This window comes from Euprymna scolopes, chromosome 12, assembly GCF_053919585.1.
Source record: "Euprymna scolopes isolate OS-2025 chromosome 12, ASM5391958v1, whole genome shotgun sequence".
Classification (NCBI taxonomy): domain Eukaryota; kingdom Metazoa; phylum Mollusca; class Cephalopoda; order Sepiida; family Sepiolidae; genus Euprymna; species Euprymna scolopes.
Window position 1 is genome coordinate 78,963,440 of NC_136493.1, and position 25,545 is coordinate 78,988,984.

The 25,545-nt window shown below is 34.3% G+C and overlaps 1 protein-coding gene across 1 annotated transcript; it reads left to right on the forward strand.

The window, feature by feature from the left end:
- Nucleotides 1-3,847: 3,847 nt before the first annotated feature.
- Nucleotides 3,848-24,560, forward strand: LOC145291356 (lanC-like protein 2). The gene is made up of 9 exons (XM_080137128.1): nucleotides 3,848-4,031; nucleotides 7,797-7,914; nucleotides 11,935-12,151; nucleotides 12,821-12,965; nucleotides 13,676-13,816; nucleotides 16,430-16,612; nucleotides 21,009-21,185; nucleotides 22,530-22,602; nucleotides 23,591-24,560. Exons 1-9 carry the CDS (start codon nucleotides 3,948-3,950, stop codon nucleotides 23,665-23,667), a joined length of 1,215 nt encoding a protein of 404 aa, XP_079993254.1. The 5' UTR covers nucleotides 3,848-3,947; the 3' UTR covers nucleotides 23,668-24,560.
- The last annotated feature ends 985 nt before the right edge of the window (nucleotides 24,561-25,545 follow it).

Genomic DNA, 25,545 nt, shown 5'->3' on the forward strand with positions numbered 1-25,545 from the left:
ACAGATCCAGCATACAGTTGCTTTCTTTCTTGTAGTAAATGACAGCTTACACACACACACACACACACACACACACACACACACACACACACACAGATACACACACACACACATACATGTACGTATGTAGAACAGAAAGCTAAAGTTTCATTTTAACAATCAAATCAACTTTATTGAGTATCTTTGCTAAATAAAAGAGAAAAGTGTTTGCATAATGACGAAGACAAAAAAGTTAGGAAATCTTATTTGAAGAGAAGAGAGTTCATGTATGTGTACAACAAGTGTTCAAGTTAGGGTTCAATGGTAGCCATAGTGGATAATATATCTCCTTGTTGAAAGTGGAACTGGGACCAAAGGTTTTGAGTGGTTTTGTTGTGCCCCACTAAAAGAAGTTTAAGGGTTGGTCTAAGCCTAAGTGCATTTTACCACTACTCTCTTCCTCCAAGACAGGGTTGTTGGGGACTTGCATAAATCCCCTGAAATAAATAAATAAATAAATAAAAAGAAATACACTACCAAATAATGTAAAATTGTCGCGGTTTCAAAATCACCGCCTCCATTTTTCCTTTCTATTTTCGCTCCCGCTGTTCTCTTCGCTTTCCCTTCCCTTAAACAAAGGACGCAATAGGCTACACATATGAACTTATTTGGGTTCAGTGAATTCATTCACCTTCCCTTTCTTTTTTCATCATCAATTTCGTTACGCACGTCGGAATTCAAATACATCAACAAAACGCCAATAACACAGGCGATTGACTTTTTACCTTTTAGACGAAATTAATTTAAATGGAATCAACAAACTCACAATCTACTTTTGATTGCATAAATTTCGTTCTAGAATTAATTAGAGTCATTTGTTTGCCTTATTGGGAGCAACATCACTAACATCATGCTGGCCAAATGAATACAGCCAGCCTCGGCCCAACTAGAGCCAGAAGTCGACACAAATGAAATTTTATTAATATTGTTATCTTTTTTGTATTTTGGTTTAAAATTGGGTTTAAGTAGGAACACCCCCTCTCCCACCACACACACAGAAATACAAATTTAAAACGGTAACCATGATAAAAGATGCTGGGCGAGAGAGAAATCTTTTAAAACTTCCAATAGAGACGAGATGGATCAACCAACCTCACCATTCTCCCTTCTTTTTGAGTTGGCCTTCAGCCTAAATTTTTTGTTCATTTTCTCAATTGTATTTTTTTTCCTGTGAATAAAAAATTTAATATCTCAAAGTGTCGTATCTGTTCTGGCAGGTACTGCAAGCAAAGACCATATGTGGGGGCAACTCCACATGAGTTTCCGGTCCATGTAGGGGGCATATATACCTATATACCGAGAGGCTCTCACTATCCAGCTCCCATTTCCCACTTCTCGGGAGCTGGTCCCCTTTTCTCCCCCCCCCCTCTCTCCACATTAAAAAATGGCTTCATGCCTAATTTGCTCAGTGGGGAAGCAAATAAATCCATAACCAGTTTCGCCCAGCCCTTGCGGGGGCTGGGCATGAATCTCAAAGACCATATGTGGGGGAAACCCCACATATAAGACCATTGCCCTTGTGGCAATCAGTTATTGGTCAATGTAGGAGAAACCCTTCATACTAATTGTCACTATCTAGCTCCCTTACTCCCCAGGGAGCTAGTCCCCATTTCCCCAATCTCTCCACATTAAAAAATGGCCTTGTGCCTAATTTGCTCAGTGGGGAAGCAAATAAATACACAGCCCCAGCCCCGGGCCAAGTGTAGTATCTGTTCCGGCAGATACTGCAATCAATGACCATATGTGGGGGAAACCCCACATATAAGACCGTTGCCCTTGTGGCAATCAGTTATTGGTCAATGTAGGGGAGGCCCTTCATACCAATTGTCACTATCCAGCTCCCCTACTCCCTGGGGAGCTGGTCCTCATTTCCCTAATCTCTCCACATTAAAAGTGGCCTTGTCCCTAATTTGCTTGGTGGGGAAGCAAATAAATACAGTTTTGGACGGGCGCCCGAAGCGATGACTGACACTACCAGTCACGTCAACCGAACACACCTGCCAATGGATTCCCAGTGACACCAGCCGTTCAAACAGCTCTTATCAGGGCTAACAACCAGCCCTTATTAGCGCTACTACGTTTTTTCACTAATGCGATTCACTACTGCTTGCCTCCTGAGACCCACCAGCAGCGAACTTCACTCTCAGTCTCCAGTGCTTCCAGCTCACTCCAGCAACTTCCTACTCATTCCCACAGCCTTCCAGCCCTTGGTGCCTCCAGCTCGCTCCAGCGCCTCCAGCTTCCTCCTGCAGCTTTCCTGCAACCTCGCTTGAACCTCGCTCATCCGGCCTGCAACCTCTCTTGCACTTCACACCTCTGGTCTGCTACCTCACTCACACCTTGTTCCTCTGGTCTGTAACCTCACTTACACCTGGCTCCCTACCAACCGTCCGTTCCTTAACACTGATCCTCTGCTCTCAGTGTCGTCCATTCCTTAACACTGACTGTACGCTCTCAATGTCGTCCGTTCTTTAACACTGACCACGTCATTCTCAGTGTCCACTGTCCATTTCCGGATCGCCCTGATGTCCAGCCAATCATTCCAGACCCAGCGAGCAACCCTGAACCATGCTACGTCTAGAGTACCTGTTCCAGACGTCCAGACCTTAGCCTCCAGTGACGTGCAACCTTCCGGGCGACCAGCATCCAGATCATACGATTTTTCGCTTCCTTTGCAAATAAAAGGGGAACCGTCGTCTTTAACCAAACAACCTGTGTCTGTCATTCTTCTTTACCTTTTTGCTGTTTACTTTTTGCCTGTGTCTACCTTGTTAGTTGTTGGGTCGATTGTCCCCGGACGACCAGCCCCGCTGCAAAATAAACTTTTGTTTATTTTCAGAAATTATTTTTTAGTGTGCGCCAAGGTGGCAGTCGGTATGAAATAAGAAAGGGTGGAAGAAGGTGAAAACTTGAGAGCGTGAGAGAAAAAGTCCGACTATGTGTTGTGGCGAAGTGAGAGAAAGAGAGAGTGAAGCAATGTTCTTTGACGTGCAAGAAAAGCTGTCATTTCAGCTACTGAATTTCACTCGGCGAGTGTTGCTGTTGGTGTTGGTTATCCCTTTGTCTCACGAGAGAAGTTCTCCATGCCTTTTATATTTCTTTAGTGGCTTCCAGAGGCTTGCAAAAATAAGTTTTTTAAATCGAGCCCTGATTGGTCAAAAATTTATATTTTTGACAAAAAAAACATGCTTTCAGTTACGTCGGCCATTTCTCAAGCGTCCTACTTTTGCGACCCAAGAGTGTGGATGAATGCTGTAATTTCTGTACAAATGAATTTATAAATTTTAATATGTGTGTGTGTGTGTCTTAGAAAAATAAAATAAGAAACAGTACAAATCTAATAGATTTTACACTGTCAACCAAGCTTCACCCCTGTCCCATCACTGCAATGTTCCATCCTTGCACCTGTTTTATAAATATTTTAATGAAATATGTTCTGACATACCTCTAGTGCCCCCTCAATGTAAATATCCCTGATTAACCCAACAAGAAGTAAAATTTCACTCCTTCACTCTAGAGGTCCCTAAATGTTGAAAAGTTTTACTCTAATAGTTTCTTCCAACGAACTGCTAGACTTTGGAATTCCCTCCCTATTTTCTGCTTCCCTAACTTGCAGGAATTTAAATGTAATGTGAATAGACATCTCCCTGCCCAACTCCCTACATAATGCCCCTGTAGGTGTAGTCCCATATAGTAGACCCTTATGTCCAAGTGGCACTGTGCCTTGTTTAGGCTGAAGAAAGTAAAAATTAAAAACCCGAAAATAATCGGCTGTTATGTTTATAGTGAGCAACTCTGAAAGCCTCTCGTGTTAAGTACAATCTAATTAAATAAATACGCGTTTTTCTCGCAATCGTTTTGTCACATTTTGTTTCGCGTGTGGAAGCAAGTGTTGTAAACTTGAATCCATGGCCGAAAGGAGGCATTTTGACAATCCGTTCCCACAGTCTTACAATGAAGAAGAAACAACTCTTCTCGCATCCGACGGAAAGGTGACATTTTTTTGCCATAAATTACAAAAAAAAAAAAAAAAAAAAAAAAAATATGCTAAAACCGGTGCTTTAGTATCAAAACAAATTTAGAAGACGCGTTATTTTTTTTTTTATGTCTTGATTAAAAAATTAAATTAAAACGTTATCGTCAAGTTCAGTTTATCTTTGTTTACTTTCGGTTTCTGCTGTTTTACGATAAATGCCATGGGAAAGTCCCCCTTCTGGTTATTGCTTTTATTTTAGCGATTACAGCCTGAAAAATTTGGCGGTAAAAATGAATAAAACAAAACATTTTAGAGTGGGATTAGTTTAGCTTATAAATTTAAGGTTCTTATTTAAAATTCTACCCGATTAAAACCCTAAACTATAGAAATATCGGCAATTCGGAATTTTAATCTATTGTTTTAAGGGAGGTAATTCTAGTTTACTAAACTAATTGAAAAAATTATTTTTTCTTACAACTAGCAGTTCAGCCCGGCTTTGCTCGGACCCTATGTAATGTTTATAACTTTATGTGCATATGCATATATATATTAAAAAGTTTGACTTCTAAAATTTCAAGTGTTTAGACCCAAAATTGGTGGAGGAGTTTGGTAGAGTCTGCAGCTCTTTCAACTTTGACCTCTTAGCAGCCAAATTTTCGCCCAAAAACTTATTAAAAAGCTTATTTGCATGTCTGAATACCCTTTATGTAAAATTTCAACCCAAAAGTGGGCGGAATAATTTGCTAGAAACCGCAAAGGTCAAATCTTTTTAACTTTGACCCCTTGGCAACCAAATTTTCGGCCAAAAACCGATTACAAAGCTTGGCCTATGTTTGAATACGTTTTATGTAAAATTTCAAATGTTTAGACCAAAAATTGGCTGAGTAATTTGGTAGAGACTGCAGAGGTCAATTTTTTAAAAATTTTGACCCCTTAAGATTTATTGTTTTGAGCTCAGATCAAATTAAATAGTTTGATCCATATTCAAGTAATCTACATCTAAAATTTCAAGTGTTTAGACCCAAAATTAGCAGACGAGTTTGGTAGAGTTTTCAAAGGTCAAATTGTTGAACTTTGACCCCTTGAAAGCCAAATTTCTGGCCAAAACCGATTAAAAAGATTTTCCCAAATCTCAATATCCCTTATGTCAAATCTCGAGTCTGTAGACTGAAAATTGACAGGGTAGTTTCGTAGGGAAATACGCATGCACACACACACACACACACACACACACACACACAATTTCACTTTTATAGATATATAGATAGAATGTTTTGCTTAAGAAAAATTACAATATTGTCACATTTTACATTTTTTTGTTATTAATGCTATAAAACTTTGTTACATTAAATAAAGTAGTTAAAAAAATCATTTTTTTCTAGCAATTCTAAGTTACCTCTTTAAGAACAATGAGTTAAGATTACAAATTCCCGAAAAATCTTTGTTGTATGTTCCCTTCACGGAACGAAAATATCATATATCCAAAATCACATAAATTCATCGAGTATTTTTTTTCTTATATAAAAAAAATAATTTTAAATGATATTAAGTGATTAATCGGTAGCATTACAAGCCTGATCTCATACGTTTGATATATTGTGGACTTATCGGTCTTTTTTTGTTTTATTTTTTTCGTAGTGCTACGTGAGACAATTCCTTTTTGCTTGTTCATGTTATATTTAGTGTTATAAAGGTATTGTATCTCAATACCTTATAACGACCATCACAATAACAAATTTAGCGTATGATAGAAAGAAAGACAGACAGGAATTAAATAAAATATTTATTGAAGAAACAATGGATGAAAATATTCTTTGTTGAAAAAAGATTTCCGAGAAGAAAATAATAAGGTCTTATCATTAAGATTTTTTGTTGCCAACAGTGAGCAAACGGCTTATGCTGCTATGAGAAAGAAAGGGCGAAGGCATTTGTGTAAGTTGTTGCTGCTGCTGTTAGAGAAGGAAAAGAGCAAAGAGGTTTGTGCTAGCTGCTGTTGTTAGAAAAGAAAAGAGTAATCCATGTGAGTTGTTTGGACAACCTCCGCCACCAACTGCTGGCGACAGCTAATGATGCAAACTTTTATATACTGTGTGTAGACGTAGTTGAGAACAAGCAGTTTGTGTTTACGATTAGAGGAAACGTTTTGTTGCAATGGTCCCAATTACCCTTGTTGGTGTAACTGTAAATGAATTTTAGATTTAAGTTTGACACTTGTAGTCTTTTTATAAATATTTTATCACATATTTCCATATCTCATCTGTCGCATTTTCTCTGACCTTCTCTCTGTTAGTGCATTCCTTGGATAATGTGTTTTGCCCGATAATTCTTTGCTATAATGATCTGTGAATTGTGATGGAAGGATAGGTCCAAAAAGCATAGTTTCTGACAACTTAATGTGTCGTTAACAGTTAATTGAATATTGTAGTTAAGCACAGGTTGGTACCATTGTCGCTTACATATCAACGTTGTCATACCAGTGGCTGCTCCTGGTGTTTGAGTGTCTTCACTACTGCTGATGCAATTTGTGTTTTGTTTATATATTGTTATAGACTCAATGGAGATCTTGTATTCCATAATATAACACTCATAAAATTTGATTTTCTTAGTTAAAGAAAAAACTACGAACATCATAAAATTTGGAGGGGGGGAGGGGATTGTTAAGATAGAGTGTAATGTGGTACCATTGCAAATGGAGAAACAAATAAAACATAAATAAATCTGGGTCGGCATTTTTTCTTTTTTAACAAAAGTTTTTATTTACTGTTCCTCTCCTGTTTCGAACAAGTTTCTCGCTTCTCGATCTGCATGCCGGCCACGGCCAGCCCATTGTCGTCCTCGACTTCACATGTGCATTTTCTTCATCGTCGCACTTTGTTTCTGCCAACCACATTGTGCATTTTTTCTCCTTTTTTTTTCCTTTTTCCTCCTGCGCACACTTCCTTATTTGCATATGTGCATTTTTTGGCTACTGCTGCTGCTAATCTCTTCGCAAGCCAGCTATCCTTTGCTACTACTGATACTATTCCACATGCTCATATGCACAATGTTGCAAGAGTTGACAAGTCAATTTTTTAAAACTTACTTGTCATGTCGAAAATAGTAATATATCCAAAATTTGAGTAGAAAATTATTTATAATTAAAAGTAATTTTTACAGAAAATTAGGGGAAATGACATTTTCCCTAAATGTGAACACCTTGAGGAATGCTAATACAGGGGACATACTTATCTCTCTTTTCGTCATTGTAATGGCCGACGTTCTTGCATAAATTAAAATGTTTAAATGTATTGTATGACCGGGAAATGCCGGGCTGCCAGGTAGTTTAATAATATAGTAAAGAAAGATGTTTTAATGCTTTTTTGTCTTAAAATAATAAAAACGTGCTATGAGCCAGTACATTATTTCTGATTCTATGAAAACTTCATTTTGTTAAAATTTTTATTTTTCTAACATATTTACACATTTCGAACATGTCTTTCTACAGATTACACCTTTCATGTTTGTTCTGAACTGAAAAACAAGTCAATCTCTATGTGGGAGTAAGATCTAAGTGGAACAGAAAAAAATATACTACGTTTCGATCCAAACTTGAAAACCAAGAAAATGTATTTTAGTTTGTGTTTCATGTTCAATAATAGCAGCAACATCAGATGAAATTAAAAAAAATTTCTTTCTTTCAAGCAATTCCATCTTTTAAAAATGGGTGAAAGGTGATAATGTATGTACAGACATGCAATTATGTTTGGGTATTATTATGTAGATATTTTATTTGGAATTTCAGATTGAAGAATCTTTTCGGAAGAAGATTTCGGACAAAATCGGACATTTCTTAGCAACCATGAAAGAAGGAGTAAGCAAAGAAGAGAGCAACGACTTTTCCGTCTACACGGGCGTCTCAGGTTCGTCAGTTTGATGATTTGCTCTTACGATGCTGGTCCGTCACTTTATAGTATTGTGATGTAAAAAGTGGAAGAAATTGTCAGGACTCCTTTTCACCATCTTTGCAATTCATAGCAACTCGTCTAAACTTAATGTCTATCAGCTGTCAAAAACTGACTGTCCTCCCCAATTCAGCCTTCTTATAACCGCTATTCCCCTCAGATGCAAATTAATACCACATGTATGTGACGAATCCATCTACAAACTTTAATTTTTCTTTTCTTCTTTTACCTTCTCCGATCCGTCACTTTATGGTGTTCATTCTTATGAAGCAGATTACTTCTTTCCCATTGAATAAAAAAAAGCATCAGTGACACTCATCCTAGGAAGGTTTAACCAGCTTCCTCCAAATGAGGGAGTTTTATGGGAATATTTTTTTCCATTTTTTTTTTTTATTCCATTTTCACCCCAAGAAGGCACAGTGCCACTTTGATCTAGTGGGCTACTATCAGGGACATAAATTGCAGGGATACTATGTAGGGAGTTGAGCAGCAAGATGTCTGTTCACATTATACTTGAACTTCTGCATGTCAGTACAGTTGGGAAAGCAGAATCCCGGAAGAGAGTTCCAAAGTGTAGCAGTTTTAGGGAAGAAACTATTAGAGTAGAAGGCTTTCTTATATCTAGGGATCTCTACTGTGTAGGGGTGGGATTTTGCTGCTTGTCGGGTTTTTCGAGGGTATTTACATTGAGGGGGTACAAGTGCTTGTAGTTTGTCAGAGCATTCACTATTAAAATACATGTAGAACAGGCAGAGGGATGCAACATTTCGTCGATGGGACAGAGGTTGAAGCTTAAATGATAGTTCAGAATCTATCAGATTGGCGACTCTGTTTTGAACTTTGTCCAGAAGTGAGAGACTGGTAGCAGATGCACAAGCCCAAATGTGACAAATTCACAAGTGATCCCCCAGTTGCCGGTATATCCTCATCAGGTTTTTGAAGTTCTTGCTGAGAGGTATCGACATCCTCCTACATACAGTGCCTGGTATACCAAAAAGTCACCCATCTGGTACTGACCAGCCTCAATGTTGCTTAACTTTGGTGATCTAATGAAAGCTGGTGAGTCAATCTAATTGTAAAGAACTGAAACTTGCTGATGTAAAATCTCGCTAACAGTCTAAAATCGGGGAAGAACTTTTGCCTGGACAACACGGAACAATACTATTACAGCATAAAAAAATGCTTTCGTAATTACAAAAACTTCTTAGTCTTGTCTGTTCACATCCCTGTGCTTTTCCTTCTCTCTCACTCTTATTGTATCTTGCTTTTTAGTATCCACACATGCAAATCAATGCCACCTAGAAAAAAACACAACTTTGAGCACCTTTTTTTGTATTTAGCACTCGGCAGGCCAAACAACAAGGTGGATTTGAACTCAATGTTTTCATTTCTATTATCGCACTCCCCATTCTGACCATATGTGAAATAAGACTTAAGATGAGAATAGTAATCTGAATGATACAAGAAATGACTAATGACTAGAGTTTTTTTTTTTCTTTTTTGCTGTTTGTTTTCTCTCCATCTTGCCTTGCCTCACCTCCTTTTCTTCTCATGATAACTGAAAACTGAATGTGGTAATTTTGTTAAACTTCAAATTATTGGTGATATGTTTAGAGGGTAGAAGACTTTTATTTCATTAAAGAATTACTTCCTGTATCCTTCCACCCCCATGCACACTTAGGGTTATTCTCTTAATTTGGATTGTATAATATTCTCATGAACACTAAATGAACCGCTCACACATGTTTTCTTCACAAACACGTACATGTGGGTTATCACCAGTGAGCAATCAACTAAAAAAGTCATTTTACATACGTGTACGGTTGCTGGTCTTCATTCTCTGATCATTGCTTTTTCATGTATGGGTTGTGATACTCTTATGCATGAAAACACAATGGCGACTTGTCTGGGTTTTAAAAGGTTTTATTCAGAGGATTTGCCCTTTGTAGGAGAGACCATATAAATTACTTAATTTTATAACCATTATCCTCGAATGGTCTCTGGGCCTTGATAAGTGGTGATGCCTATGTAAAAAAAAAAAAAAAAAAAAAAGACTTAGTCTTAAAATGGTCAACATGCGGGTGAGTCTCAAAGCAATACTCACTTAGATTCCCTCTACATTTCCAGACACATGTCCCCTTTCTTGCTTTCCGAGTTCAACTGACTAGGAACACTATTCTGTCCCCCGAACACGTGACATCATTTCTATATCATACCATTCAACACCTGCATTGCTAACACTTTTGTCTATGGAGGTTATCCTTGACTCCCCTGCTTCAATCATGTCAACTGCACAGGATCGATTTCTGTTTGCTACCAAGTTATTCTGTCATGTACTTAAGGTAACCCTCACCAAAATTCATACGTTAACATCTTCTCTACTTACTGGCATAAGGCTCCAATATATAACAGATTGCAGTATCTTAGGAAAATGACAAAAAAATTGAATTCAACTATAATTGAAGTTAGATTGTGGCAAATGGATGCAGTTATAAATAACAAATGTGAGAAAAACTCTTAAGATGAGAACAGTGGTTCAAATAGTTTAAATAATACAAATTATCAATTCTCATCTTAAAAATGCAAAAACTTTTTGAATTCGTTTTTGTTTTTTTTATTATTATTGAAGTTCAATTTATTATTTGAATTCAATTTTTGTTTAATCACTATTGAACAACATTCAATCTTAATATAAAGATTGTTTTTGTGTTTTTTTAATGCAATTTTTAAAGTTTCCTAAAACTTAAAAAAAAAAGTTATCATTCATTATCGACATTCTGACTTTTCTGTATGTTCACGTATCCCAAAGTGTACGAGATCATTTTCAATCAAACAGGCATTTAACTAGATCATGACAAATTAGCCGAAACAGCGACTGAAAAATTCAAATATCATTGTTGCTGAGGACAATAGTCCAAAGAGAAATAACTTTTCATTTCTCAAATTCACACAAAAAATGTATATTCTTGTTTTTGTTTTTGTTTTTTTTAATACATAATATAATCAGAGAAAAATCTAGACACCCTTGATGTTATCAAAACAACATAGTATAAATGCAGGGGATCCTTGGACCATTATTATTCCTGATATTCTTTAAACAACCTCTCTGATAAAATTGTCTCTGAGATGGATATATTTACTGATGACACCATACTCTATTACAGACATAAGGGGAAAGCCAATAAATACATATCTAAGGAAATGACTAAAGCCTTAGAGAATGACCTCCATTCTATAGTGAAATGGGGACATAAATGAATGGTAACATTCAATGCTACTAAGACTAAGCTTCTTTCCTTTAACAGTTACAAGAAAGACTGCTGAAAAGAAGGTGGGTTCCCTCTACTATGCTAGAAACCTACTCACACCTGAGTATTCTGTATCTTTACAAAACCACTTTTCACTCATGCATGGAGTATTTTTGCCACATGTGGGTAATTGCACACTAAAAGTTTATACTTGTTTTTCTTTTATTTTTGCTAAAATGTGCATATATTTTATTTATTAAAGCAATATTTTTAATTTCATGAACATTATTACATTTCTGAATTTTTGGGATGAGGATTGATTATTCTTATTACTTGGATTCTTCAGGTTGCTGTTCTCATCTTGAGTTTTATTTTTACGTTTCGATCTCTCTAACCTCTGACCTTCTTCAGGTGTATCTTATTGAACTTGAAAATCTGCATGGTGTTTTGAACAGAACCCTTTAATTTATGGCAGTAGAATGCTCTTGCTCAGTCATCCATGATTGGGTAAAAATCCTAAGTAATTTTCGAGTGTATTTTGAGTATCAGCCGCATTAAGGATTGAACCTTCAACCTCGAGAAGAATTTAACTTTACAATTGGATTTTATCAAGTACTTTAGCCATTATTTTATGGGTCCTTGCAACTCTCTTCGACACCCCCTACATAATAGAGATTTGTGTCATTAGTTGTCATGTATTTTATTCTTTTGAACGTTTTCATTTGTACAGGCATTGCCTTATTGTATCTGCACCTCTACAAGGCTGGACCCTTAAAGAATGACAGAGAACAACTTCTAGAAGCAGGGAAATATATCAAGCGTCCATTGCGACACTTAAAAAAGCACCGAGTTACCTTTCTATGTGGAGATGCTGGACCTCTCGCTGTCGGAGCCGTTCTCTACAATTTGCTGGAAGAGTTTTCCGAGTCTCAAGATTGTCTTCGAAAGTGAGATTTCTTATATGTTATTCACTTCCTTCTCCCCCCCCCCATTTTTATATATCTAACCCTAACCCTAACTCCACCCCTCCGTTTTTATATATATATGGGTTTTTTTCTTGCAAATATTTTATAAAACTTCTTTGTTTCTATTGCTTTCAATTCTCTCAAACTGGTTATCTTTGTCTCAATTTTTTAGAAGGGAGTAACCACTTATCAAGGTCGAAGGCCAATCTGCTGCTGTTTAAGTTGAGCGGACAGATGTTAACGATTGCTTAACAATCAAAAATCATAAAATTGATTAATAAAAGCAAAAATTTGAAATAGTCCATCTTAAACCATTCGCTAGTATTAATATCTGTGGTGATATTGCCTATTATTTATAATGAACTAGTCCAATCTTTTGTTCTATAGTTAGTTTTATAATCATTTGACTCTTCATAAACAGAGAGACTGAAAATGATAGAAATTATATAAAATAAGGAGAGGCTGATCAAACAACATACAGTGAGAGAGGGTGAGAGTAATAGACAGAAAGAAATGGGTGATTTGAGACCGTAGAAAGAGGGTAAGAATAATCGACAGAAAATTAATGCCCCCCCCCCCAAAAAAAAGAAACACATTTACAATATTATAGTTGTCTATTTTTGTATTTATGTTTTTTCTATTGTGTCGCAGGTTACTCGATTTACACCATCAAGTTCTTCGAGATGAATCTTTACCAGACGAATTACTTTACGGTCGTGTCGGATACTTATTTGCTTTGCTCTTTGTGCAAAAGCATTTGGGAAAAGATGTCGTCGACGTAAACATAATTCTTCAGGTGAATCTCATGATTATTCTTCTTGTAATTGCTATAAGTTTTTTTTGTTTTGTTTTTTTGTTTGTTTTTTTAAGGGAGGGGGGTTAACCTTCAGACAAACAAATGTTTTACTCCTGAGGTGCATAATGGCAATTTAATTTATTAGAAGAAGCATGTAAATACAAACTTTTATTAACTTATACTTTGAATTTATTTAAAATTTAACTGTTATAAACCAGTTGGATCAATTGGGTTTCAAGGACCCCAGAAAATAAGCAAAATGAAAGGGGCAACTTTGAGTCTACACAAGTTGACCTTCGACACATATGGCATCTGTAAACAAACCTCAATTAATGATTACAATAATTTAGCCATGAAGATTAAGACTTCAAACAATTCATAATGGGGTCGGGGGAGTTAGATCTTTTGTTTCATAAAAGATTGACTTCCTGTCACTTTCCCCCACACAAGCAAACTTGGTCTTTTTCTTCATTTTGACTCCCTTAGTTGTAACTAATTAGACATGTTTAGGAAAAAAGATGTTTTTGTGCTGCCCTCAACACACGCGCACACACACACACACACATGCATGCATAAAAGACTGATCCAGGTTGAGAAATTCATTTCAATTTCATTTTTTTTTTTCAGCTATTCCATGAGAACTATTCTGGTACTAGATATTCTCAAAGCAATGATTTGTACAAAATATTAACAAAAATTATATTTTATAGATTTGCCACAAGATCATCAAGTCTGGCCAACAAACATCCCATCAACAACACAGTAAATGTCCATTGATGTATGAATGGCATGATAAGAATTATTTTGGAGCTGCTCATGGCCTTTGTGGAATATTCTACATTCTAATGAAGGTAAATGTTTTTCACTGAATAAACATGAATTTACAGTTCTTAAAATAATATATTTAATATGATTATTAAAAATAGCATCTCTTTAATAGGAAGTAAGTATTTATGAGAATGAAAGCGTGTTTTAACAGAAATTGTTTTGTAGGTAGTTTAGTTTCATAAATTATGTTTGAAGAACTTGGGATTCACTAATGGATCTAATTAAATTTTAGACTGTTTTTATTACAAATATTTTAGAAATAATATCTCCTACGGTTTTGTTTGACTTTTTATTTTTAATTAAAACCTAAACACGTGATCTTGGAAACATGATAACCTTTTTCAAACGCGGCGGCTTCAGATGGATTTCCCATGTGTACTTTGAATTCACTTTTTGCAAGGGTGCGTGCCTATAAACATTACAATAAGTATCTTTTTTTTACAAAATCCATTTTTTTCATTTCAAAGATGTAGTAATGAATAGTGATAGAAAACAAAAATTGGTTTGACGCTCATAAAATTCGGACTAGAAATTTCTATTCAATCATGGCATGTGAATTGAATGAAGGATTCCTTCAGAATTCCGTGCTAATTTCTATTGTGGTCCGATATAAGGGGTCACAATTATAAGATGAAAGAGTTCTAGGGTTCATTGCGAGCAGTTAAATTATGAATGTACTCTCTGCTTGAAGGTAGAAATCTCTGGCATTATATGTCAGATGAATCCATATTGTCCTTGGATATAGGGGTAGTTAATTACCCCAGAACAATTTCCAAGTCCAACAGAAAGATTCCCAAGTTTGACAACGTTAAAGGTTACATTGACCAAAATTTGCAAATAGTACTCAAGATAAGAAGAGTAGTCCAAGAAATCTAAATAATACAAACATGAATTTTTTGTCTACATATTAAAATATATTTTTTTTAAATTAAAAAAAGAAAGTAAAATGTCATAGAAACAGCATTTATAATGTATTCATGGCAAACATAACTTGTTGAAAACCAATTAGTTCATGTCTAAAATGCTGATTTGATTGACACAGCTTAAATGTTAGTCAAATTGAAACATGGCAAAATACATGTTCAATTTAAAACTCGATCGAAATTCCAATCCATTTGGCATTTGTCCAAAAAACTAGTCCAATTGGTGCACAGTAAAAAGTCTGTTCCAATTTGCACACATCTTTGTGTAGTTTTCTGCATTTGCATGAAATCTCATATATTTTTCTCATAGTTTTTTGTCATGAGACTTTTGGTCGGAGGCTTGATTCGTACTAAGTGTTTTTTAAGAGTCGAGTCACTCTTGAATATTGTTCTGATGTCATATAGACTGCATATGTTTTTAATTTTTTCAGACAGACCCTTTATGTATGGGGTGCAAACTGTGGCGAGTTTTCGGGTATTGTCTTTTGGTATTTGCTCTAGGTTTTCCAAAGTTGATGTAATGCTCTGGGTAGTCATTTCAGTCTTAGGTTGTCCATCTCCTCCTGGTATATGTTATCATCGCTACATATTGTTATCCAACTTGTATTTCTTGCCTTAATAGAGTACAAAATGAACTTTACAATCTAGTGGGGAATGATCTTTTCTGTTCTCTACATCCATTTTCACACAGACATTGCAAGGCTTTCTCAGTTCTCTCATTATTACCATGGATGATGCTCGAGTTTCAATCTTTCCTCCTTGTAAAACATCTACAGTAAAAACTTATCAACACAACTGCAAAGAACTTTATTTTCATCAAATGAAATTTCCATGAACACAGTTTTTTTCCAAGAGCTTGCTATCTTTGGAACACATTATTTGGGTCTGCTTCCCTGCATGTTATAACGTGATCGTCTCTAAATGTCAACAAGTACTTGTCATAAACTGTTGTCATAATTAATCAAACTTGGTTTATGCCACTCATAATTTTCAATCCTCTCATAATATTCTTTGTCATTGAATAGACGATCTAACCATTGTATTAACTCTTATCCTCGAGCTGCTTTTAGCCTTGATAAGGGGTGACTCATTAGTAAAGAAAAACTAAATTATTACAGCATTCTTTCTCAAAACGACAATGTCATCGAAACTATGTGATACAAATTATTAATTTAAAAAAAAATCATATCTAAAATCAATTCAACACATTGTCATAATATCAGCAGTTTCTTAACATATCATATCATATATCATATCATATAAACAACACTTTTATCATATTTGTCATCTCAACATTTCATAACATCACTGTTGTTTATTAGATAATCATTAACTTTTATAACACTAATAATGATTTTCTCTGTGCATTTTGGGGCCAGTTCTGTTTGTTTTTTTTTGTTTTTTTGCTCATTTTCACTCTAAATAAGGTATATTGCCACTTGGAACGTAAGGAGTTACTATTTGAATTTGTGTCGGGACTGTATGAAGTTGAGCAGTGAGATGTCTTTTCATATTACCTTTAAACTTCTGCGTGTTAGTACAGTTAGGGAAGCAGGAAAGGGAGAGAATTCTAAATTCTAGCAGTCAAAGGGAAGAAACTATTAATGTAAAAGGCTTTCTAGCATCTAGTGACCTCAACATTAAAGGGGTAGGATTTTGCTTGCTTTTCTGTTAAAACATGAATCTAACAAGATATTTTTTTTCCCATTTAAGGTTGATGCCCCGTCGCTGAATTCCCAAATTGAGGACCTTGTACGTCCTTCCATTGATTACATGTTGAAACTACAATTTCCTTCAGGTAATTGTCCTTCATCGCACGGTAGTACAACAGATAAACTGATACACTGGTGTCATGGGGCACCGGGATGGATCTATATGTTTGTGGCAGCTTATCAGGTAAGTATGAATGCCTTCTCATACAAAACAATAAGTAGTTAGTGTAGTTTGATTGAAGTATTGTTTAGTGTGTATAAAAGTAATTTAAATATTTACAGAAGGCAATACAATGCAGAAGTGTAACAGATAGATATAAACTGAAGCAAATAAAGATTTATAATGGTGGAATTAGCTTTGCAGTTTCATCTTTTTTGATCCAGTATATGCGTGTATTCCACCGTAATTTGCTTCAGTTCGTGTCTACCCGTTACACCTCTGCATTGTATTGCCTCCTATAAACTTAAATTTATTTTCAATCAATAAGTGTTGATTGTTTTCAAATTTATAGTATAATTTACACAAGATTACCTCCATACCCCTAAAAAATGACATAATGGAATTGTTCATAAAATTCACAATCCTTTTATGCCTGACTTGTCCAACAAGTTGCATTCATGAATATCCAACAGTCTTTATATTTTATTGCCATTCAGGGATAACTACACTTGAATTCAACCTGCAAAATTGTCAATAGCACTGTAACACTCCTCTCTCAACCTTATTCTGATTTGGGCTGTGATAGCCTTTCTCAGTTCAAGAATATTGGAGATAGTTATAGTCAAGATTGTCTGCTCTTTTTTTGACTTCCTGTTTTTCCTGTCCATATGGCTGGATAATTAGATATGGTCAAGTGGACAAGAAAGCCATTCTTAACATAGGAAAGGCTTTCACGTTATCTGAGAGGAAGATAATAATAACTCAGAAGAGACCATATCATACTTGTTATCGTCGTCTGCAGAGACAATAATGAACTTTAACTTTGGGGATTGTTTTGAGAGACATTTGAGATACCCCACAGATAAAAACCTGGGGGTGTGAAGCTTGTTCCGGATGATGAAACCAATGAAGAATTATGGTCTTAATCCGCAATTTAGTTTCATTTTACTTTACTCGAAATTCTCAGAAATCAGGGAACCTCGTTCCTGAGACTAACACTTGATCTCTATATATGAAATACATAAATATTCAAATATTTCATTAAAGTTCTCCTTTACATCTCAAGCACTCAGTTAATAAAAAAGTTTAAAACATAATTTTCCTATCCCCAATTGAACATTTAAATGTTATAGTATCTCTTTCTGTGATCTCTTGGTCTTATGAGATTCCAGGACAAGAATTCATCTAGTCTAATGGAGTATCCAGCTTTGTGCTCTTACTTAAGGTAACATCACTTAGAAAAGGTGTACCTTTCCTCGTAAAAGCTAGTGTTGAGTTGCCATCCTGAGAAAATCTTATTTGGATAGCAAATACGAAATGTGATTTTCAATATTTAGTCAGGGTTTACTTGTAGAGAAAAGCATTCTCATGCCAGGTTGTCCTACCAAACCCCTGTACAGAGAGACTTTAGAGACTTGAGGATAGTGTCTAGTATGGATTCAACCATATGTTACGGATGTGGGACTCCAAACTCTAACCTATAACATAATTTATTTTGAAACAAAAATAACTAGACTCTGCACCTGACTTTTTATTCCAAGAAGAAATCAGCAGCTCACTTTCAATAAGAGGTGACAAGTCTCCTGCTGTATGCCTAAGTACGATTGTATTTTTCTTAACATATTTGTATTATCGTGAATTTATATTTGAACACTTGTAATTGCATAATGGTTTAGACATTTTAGGCTTATTATTTTTAGACAAATCTTATGGGTGAGATTTTGTTAGAGACTTTGTTTTCATACTAAACTCAAAGTAGGAGAAATATTAGTTTCCGATGAAAACTTATGAAAGCATGACAAGAAGAGAGAACATATCATATTCTGAAATGTTCCAATTAATTCAACATTAATTAACAACAGCTAGGAACTCAAACGTTGTTATTATTCCAATATGGAAATTGTTTTTATATTTTAGCTTGGAAATATACTTGGACTATTTCCAGCATATGATTTGTTATGATAACCAAGCAAGGTTTATTAAAGATTCAAACCTCTATCTTTCCTCAGTTTAGAAAGATTGTTGTTTCTCCCTCATTATGCTCAAATAACCTAGCCAAGGATAAAATTGAATATTTCAGGTTCATGTTAAAGGAATTAGTATCAGAATTGCTGACACTGAAGGGAACTTTAAAAAAAAAAAAAAAAAAAAAGGTCACCTAACAGATCTGAAGAATCAACACCAAATTTGCCAAAGTTTTGCAATAATTCGGTGTGGGGATTCAGTCCCCTCAACCAAAAAGGATTATGAAGGCTTGAAAATTCACAAAGTGGACACTTACCTTGAATTGTAACTTTCAGGATTTGTGTTTGCAAGTTTAGCAAGGATAGTTATCTGCATGTGTACGTATCTCCAGCTAAAAATAAAAAAACAATACAAAATAAACAGCCACAAAATTGGTCTGTTCTTGATCAACATTACCCAAAATGAATAATCTATATATCTATAAAAGTGAAAATGTGTGTGTGTGTGTGTGTACATTTCCCTACCAAATAACTCTGTCAATTTTCAGTCTACAGACTCGAGATTTGACATAAGGAGTATTGAGATTTGGGAAAATCTTTTTAATCAGTTTTCGGACAGAAAATTTGCCTGTCAATGGGTCAAAGTTCAACAATTTGACCTTTGAAAACTCTACCAAACTCTTCTGCCAATTTTGTGTCTAAACACTTGGAATTTTAAATTTAGGTTACTTGGACATGGATCAAACTTTATAATTTGATATGAGTCTCCAAAAATAAATGTCAACAGGTCAAAATTGGGGTCAAAATTTTTAAAATGTTGACCTCTGTGGTCTCTATCAAATTACTCATTTTACATAAAGGGTATTCAGAGATAAGGCAAGCTTTTTATCGGTTTCGGTCGAAAATTAGACCTACCAAAGTGGTCAAAGTTCAAAAGATTTGACTTTACGGTGTCTAGCAAACTACTTAGATAATTTTGTGTCTAAACATTTGAAATTTATACATAATGGGTATTCAGACATGTGGCAAGCATTTTAATCAGTTTTAGAACGAAAATTTTGCTGCCAAAAGGTCAAAGTTCGAAGAGTTGACCTTTGCAGACTCTACTAAATTCCTCCACCAATTTTGGGTCCAAAGACTTGAAATTTTAGATGTAGGTAATCTGGACATGGGTAAAACTTTGTATTTCAATTTGAGACCAAAATAATTGTTAAGAGGTCAAAATTGGGGCTAAAGTTAAAAAAAAAAAATTTACTTCTGCAGTCTCTACGAAATTACTCAGACAAATTTTGGTCTAAACATTTGAAATCTAACATAAAGTGTATTCACACGTAGGGAAATTTATGAACAGTATATAGGGCAAAGCTGCTAGTATATTTAAAAAAAAAAAAAATATGTTTAATTATTCATTCTTTGATCCTAAATTGCTGCATATTTTGTTCAGGTGAGTCAAGGTTTTAAATATTTTATGTATTAAAGGGAAGTAACTCTGATTTTTTTTGTCAAGGAATTATTTTCCTTATGCCAATTCATTCGTCTAATCCTTATGCCAATTCATTCGTCTAAATAATCTATATAAAAACAAGTTGTATGTGTGTATGTCCAGAGAGAGAGGCAAGCGTTGGATGGAGAAGAGAGGCTTGAGGAAGGGGAGGGGAAAGATAGACAGATGAATAGCATTAAAAAGTATAGAAATTTTAATAGAAATATGTTACACTTTTGGTCTGTGCGACATCAATTAGAAAATTCAATATTGTTGAATTAACTTTATCGATTTAAAGAATCCACCAAAATTCCATGGCGTTATTAAAAATAATTCTCCTGGATTTATTTTAGTTTTAAAAACAGAGGATGGTGGAAAAGAAATGGATATAAAGGAAAGATGAAATTTGTACAGAAAGAGAGAAATAGGGTGAAATTTTTTTGTCGTGCCTATCAAATGTAGAGAAGTTTGTGGATACTACTGTTATTAGGTGAATCAAAAGAATAGGTGACTCGAAGTTTGCAACAGAGTGTCAGATAAAAAAAATATTTTATTTTTCTAAATAAAAAAAAAATAAAAAAATATCAATAAATATTTCATAAAGTAATATATTTTTATAATATTAAAAACAAATTCAAAACAGTGAACCATTTTATTTATTATTTTATGCAAAAAATAATTAAGTATAATGCAACTGTTTTATCTGACACGGATTGCTGTGGGCTTCAAGTTGCTTGTTTTGCTTCACCCTGTTTATATATAGATGAGTTGTGAAACGAAAAAGTTCATCATAAAGCTAAACAAATAAATTATTACAGTTATAATAAATTACTAACACAATGATTATTTGGATTTGGATTTTCTGAAAAATTCCCCATGCATTTTCTGTTATTAATACAAGTGGTTTTATTCTATATTTTATAAATTCTTTGTTCCCGTCTGATAGATTTTTTTTGTTTGTTTTGATTTTCAGCGATTTGAAGATGATAAATATCTGACTGCAGCCAAACAATGTGCAGAGGTAATATGGCACCGAGGTTTGCTACAGAAAGGTTATGGCATCTGTCATGGAACGGCTGGAAATGCTTACGCTTTCCTTCTCATGTTCAAAGTGACCAAAGAGAAAACTTATTTGTATAAAGCAACGAAGGTAAGTGCAAAGGAGATCACGTTAGTTGTCAAACGTTTAATATTAGATCATAACAATATTAGTGTTCCAAAGATTAGCATTGACGAGAATAGCATTTTAAGCATGCATGTGCATTTACTGCACCTGCCATCATCGTTCAGTCAATGCTGCAATAAAAGAATTTTCATCACAAGCAAAAGTCCAGTTAACTGATGTTTATTTTTTTCTTTCTTTTTTTCAAAGGATTAAAAATGGTACTCGTTTTCTTAACTTAGATAGCAGACTTGTAAAATGAGATCTTTTATCCCGGCCAAATAAAAAAAGGACCCCCGAAAAACAATTGCCTGTGCCTTGCACAGAGGGCTGATTCTAACTGCCTTCCTTTCCCATTTGAAATCTTTTAACTCTTGACCAAAAATTTTAGCTTCTGGCCTTTGTCAGTGGTCAGAAGCTGACTACTTAACATATCCACTAGAGGTAATGGCTAGACAGTGTCCATTTAAAGGGTTTATTTCTTTGCTCTTGGTTTGAACCGTGTTTAATCAGATACTCTTATTTCAAGCAGAAAACATCTCTTGGGTGGCTGGATTTCAATCAGAAATATTTTCAATTCTCTGTAACTCCCTCTTTTACAACAACAAATAAACATCTTTGTCTGCTTGGTCCAGACGAAAGAAAAACATACCTTTTTTCATAGTGACAAATACATCTCTCACTCTTCTGGTCTGTTTCTTGCAGTCCTGAATCGAATGTCTCCCTTTGAAGGAATGCCAGATACCAAGTTCATATATAAACTTTATTCTTGACTTTCCATTGGAGTTGCAAGGCATTGTAAGTTCTACATCATGTTAAGCTCACATTTTTTCCCAGCTATCAAATGTGAAGATGATATCGTTCACGCCAATTTGTCCAACTCTCTCACTATTTTAGTTTCCTTTTGTATGGGTTGGTGAACAACTTCTTATACTATTGTTCTGCTGATAAACTTATTTCGCCTTTTGTTATATTTTTTTTGATTTCCTAACATTTTGAGAGGAGTGCATCAATAGTATCTAACACTTGAAATGGTTTCACCTGGTAAATTTTTTTTTATTTGTTAAATTTTGTGTGATAGAGCCAATATATAAATTAATTAATTTTATGACTTCAGTCATTGGACTCTTGGTTCACATTCATGAAGGAGACGATGTTCATCATTGTAGCCTTTGTGATCTCAACTTAGCTGGCAACAGAACTGCAAAAACATTAAATAATCAACTGTTTATACAATAAAAAAGTTCGTGTTGGATGAGAAATGATTTGTTCATTTCTCTAAAATGTTTCCCTATTTTGTTGTCTAATTTATTTTTATTGTTTTTATTATAGTTTGCTGAATGGTGTTTGGATTATGGGAAACATGGCTGCCGTACTCCAGATCGTCCTTTTTCTCTGTTTGAAGGTAATTTTTTTATAAGAGTTAATGAGATGGATAGATTGACAGTTGCATGATGAATATGTTTTTCACCCCAGACAAGGCATATTGCTGCTTGGAATGTAAGGGGCTTCTGTTTGGGATCATGTTTACCAAGAGGCTATGGGGAGTGGAGCAGTGAGATGTCTGATCACATTACATTTAAACTTTAGTAGGTTAGTACAATCAGGGAAGTGGGAAACAGGGGGGGGATTCCAAAGGTTAGCAGTTCAAGGAAGGAAGCTATTAAAGTAGAAGGCTTTCCAGCATCTAAGGAAAAGGTTAGATTCTGCTGCTTGTCGGGTTAATCGAGGGTATTTATGTCGAGGTGGCCTAAGTGCTATGAGTTCATCCAGAGTACATACCATTAAAGTACTTGTAAAACTGGGACAGAGGTTGGAGGTTGGCTAACAGTGTGGGACGTATTAGATTGAAGACTCTTTTTTTTGGATCTTATCCAAGAGTAAGAGACTAGTGGCAGATGCATAAGTCCAGATGCGGTAACATTACACCATCCCTGGGCAAATTGTGGCTTTGTAAAGAAATAGGATTCTCTCTGGTGTGACTAATTTTCTAGCACCAAAGAAGGAGCCCACTGAGGAAATTTTTAATATCACTCACTCAAAACAACTGATCCATTTAATTGATTATCTTTATTAGAAGAGGAAATAAATTGTTAAAAAAATCAAACAAAAATGCCCCAAAATTTAGAGAAGAAACAGACAGTATTTTTGAATGGAAAACATTGTTGTAACGAAAAATTTCCAATAAATCTAATAATTGTTGAAATTACTTCAGCTATTTTTTTTATTTCATACATGGTTATAAGCTCATCTCCAAAACCCTAGAACGAGATTTTTAACTAATAATAAAATAACAACTTGCAATTTTTTTTTTTTTTTTTTTAATTTGTATATTTTTACAAAATGTCATTCCATTGTATGACGCGTCTCTTTTTTTTTTCTTTTTCAAAAAGGTATGGCCGGAACAATTTACTTCTTGGCTGATTTAATGGATCCTTCCAATGCAAAGTTCCCAGCATTTGAATTATGAGTTAATGGCTGAGCGAGATCAATTTGGGAAATTATATTGGAATGAGATATTTCCTGTATATATTTTTTTTTTTATTTCTTTTAAATTTGTGCAAGTGAAATTTAAGGCATCACTTTTAATTCTGCAGTGTAACAAGGGCTGTGATTTCAGGACACCAAACATTCTTATTAGACTCTTAATATTATAAAACATCCAACTTAACTTGTATTATACTAGCTATAGGATACAGTGTTGACCAGGATTCATTAGTTACAAACTCTGTTTATAAATATGTCTGTGTTTAGAAAAACAAGCAAGAAACATAAATAATCGAGATGAATAATTATTCTTTTAGTGCAAGTTATTCCCCTTGGCTAAACTTTCTTTGAAGGTGATTCTTTAAGAAAATCTATATATTGCAACAATGATTGATTGGATAAAGAATTTGGTGCTTGTTTATATTGGTGATCTTTTAAACCAATGCATTTCAGGTGAAAATATTACGTACACATGTATGTCATGGTGAAATATTAGTATAGATTCCAAAAATTACGAAAATAATCCAGTAGATGTGCTAGATGTATTTTTAACAAAAAAAAAAAAAAAAAAAGCATCCACAATTACATTCTCAAATGCATTGGTTTAAAAATTGCAGATCCTTAATTTGTCAATTTAACTCGAGGGTTATCTCCCTTGTTTTGTCATACTGAATTTGTTGCACAACTTTTCCATATTAAAACATGATAAAACTCAGTTCAATAAATTCTATTTTTACTTATATTTATTTTTCTACTGAATTATATTTTGCAATTTATACTAATTTCGCCATGACTCATAGTGCATAATGTTTTCACCTGAAATGTGTTGGTTTAAAAGATCATCAATGTAAACAAGCACCAGGAAGTTTTTTTTTTTTTAAATCATGTGTTGCACTGGACATTAGTTTATAATACTGGCTAGTCAGAATCAAAGTTTGATTTGTTTGCTTAAATACTATTTAGGTCTAACTTAAAATCTCTCTGGCATACATACATATATATATTATTTATATAGTGTTGATTCTGAAGAGAATAGGATTTGTTTTAATGTTTATTGTTTTTTAATTTAAAATTCAACAAAATCTACAGAATTCAAATAAAAAGAAAAGTTGGTTCTTATCCAGAATTCAACCTAATAAAAATAAAAATGCAGATAAATCTTTATGATGTACAAAAATCTCCATAATCAAATCGAGTTGTCTCTTTTTGATTTCTAAAACATGGCAGATCCGTCTTGCTTTCTTATAAAATTTGATTTTCTTAGTAAAAAAAAAAAATTTGATCAATTTATGTATTTTTGGAATATGGCATTTCAGTTCCATGACCGGTACATACATCATGAATATTTTTGTGTTTTTAATTAGGTTGAATTCTGATTAAGCACCAAAAAGCTTCCGTATTTTACCATGTTTTTCTTTTTACATGAAGTCAATCAATTTTAAACAACTTCGAAATTTAAAAAAGGTCTGACTCTGATTCGACAACCTTGGTGTCAAAGATAAAACCTGTTAATTACACTTCATGTACTTTTTGTTTTTTCTTTCTTTTTTTGCATTTATCTTCATTAAAATTCCAATTCTTGTTTTAAAGCAATATCAAAGTTTTTTTGTTTTTTTTTTGGTTTCAATAAAAAAAAAGTTAAAAATTGACTTTTGTTCAAATTTGTTAAAACTTTTCAATTTTTTAAAATTTTATTTTCAAAAGTTAGCTCTTTAAAGTTCAGTAAGGTTTAACAAAAACAAAAGATGATTATAGCAAAGACATGCCTATTAACCTTAGTCTTGAAAAAGACTAAGGTTACACATAGGAAGAAAACAGTCAGCAGTAAGAGAGCTCCACAAGCTTGCAGTTCTTAGAAAGA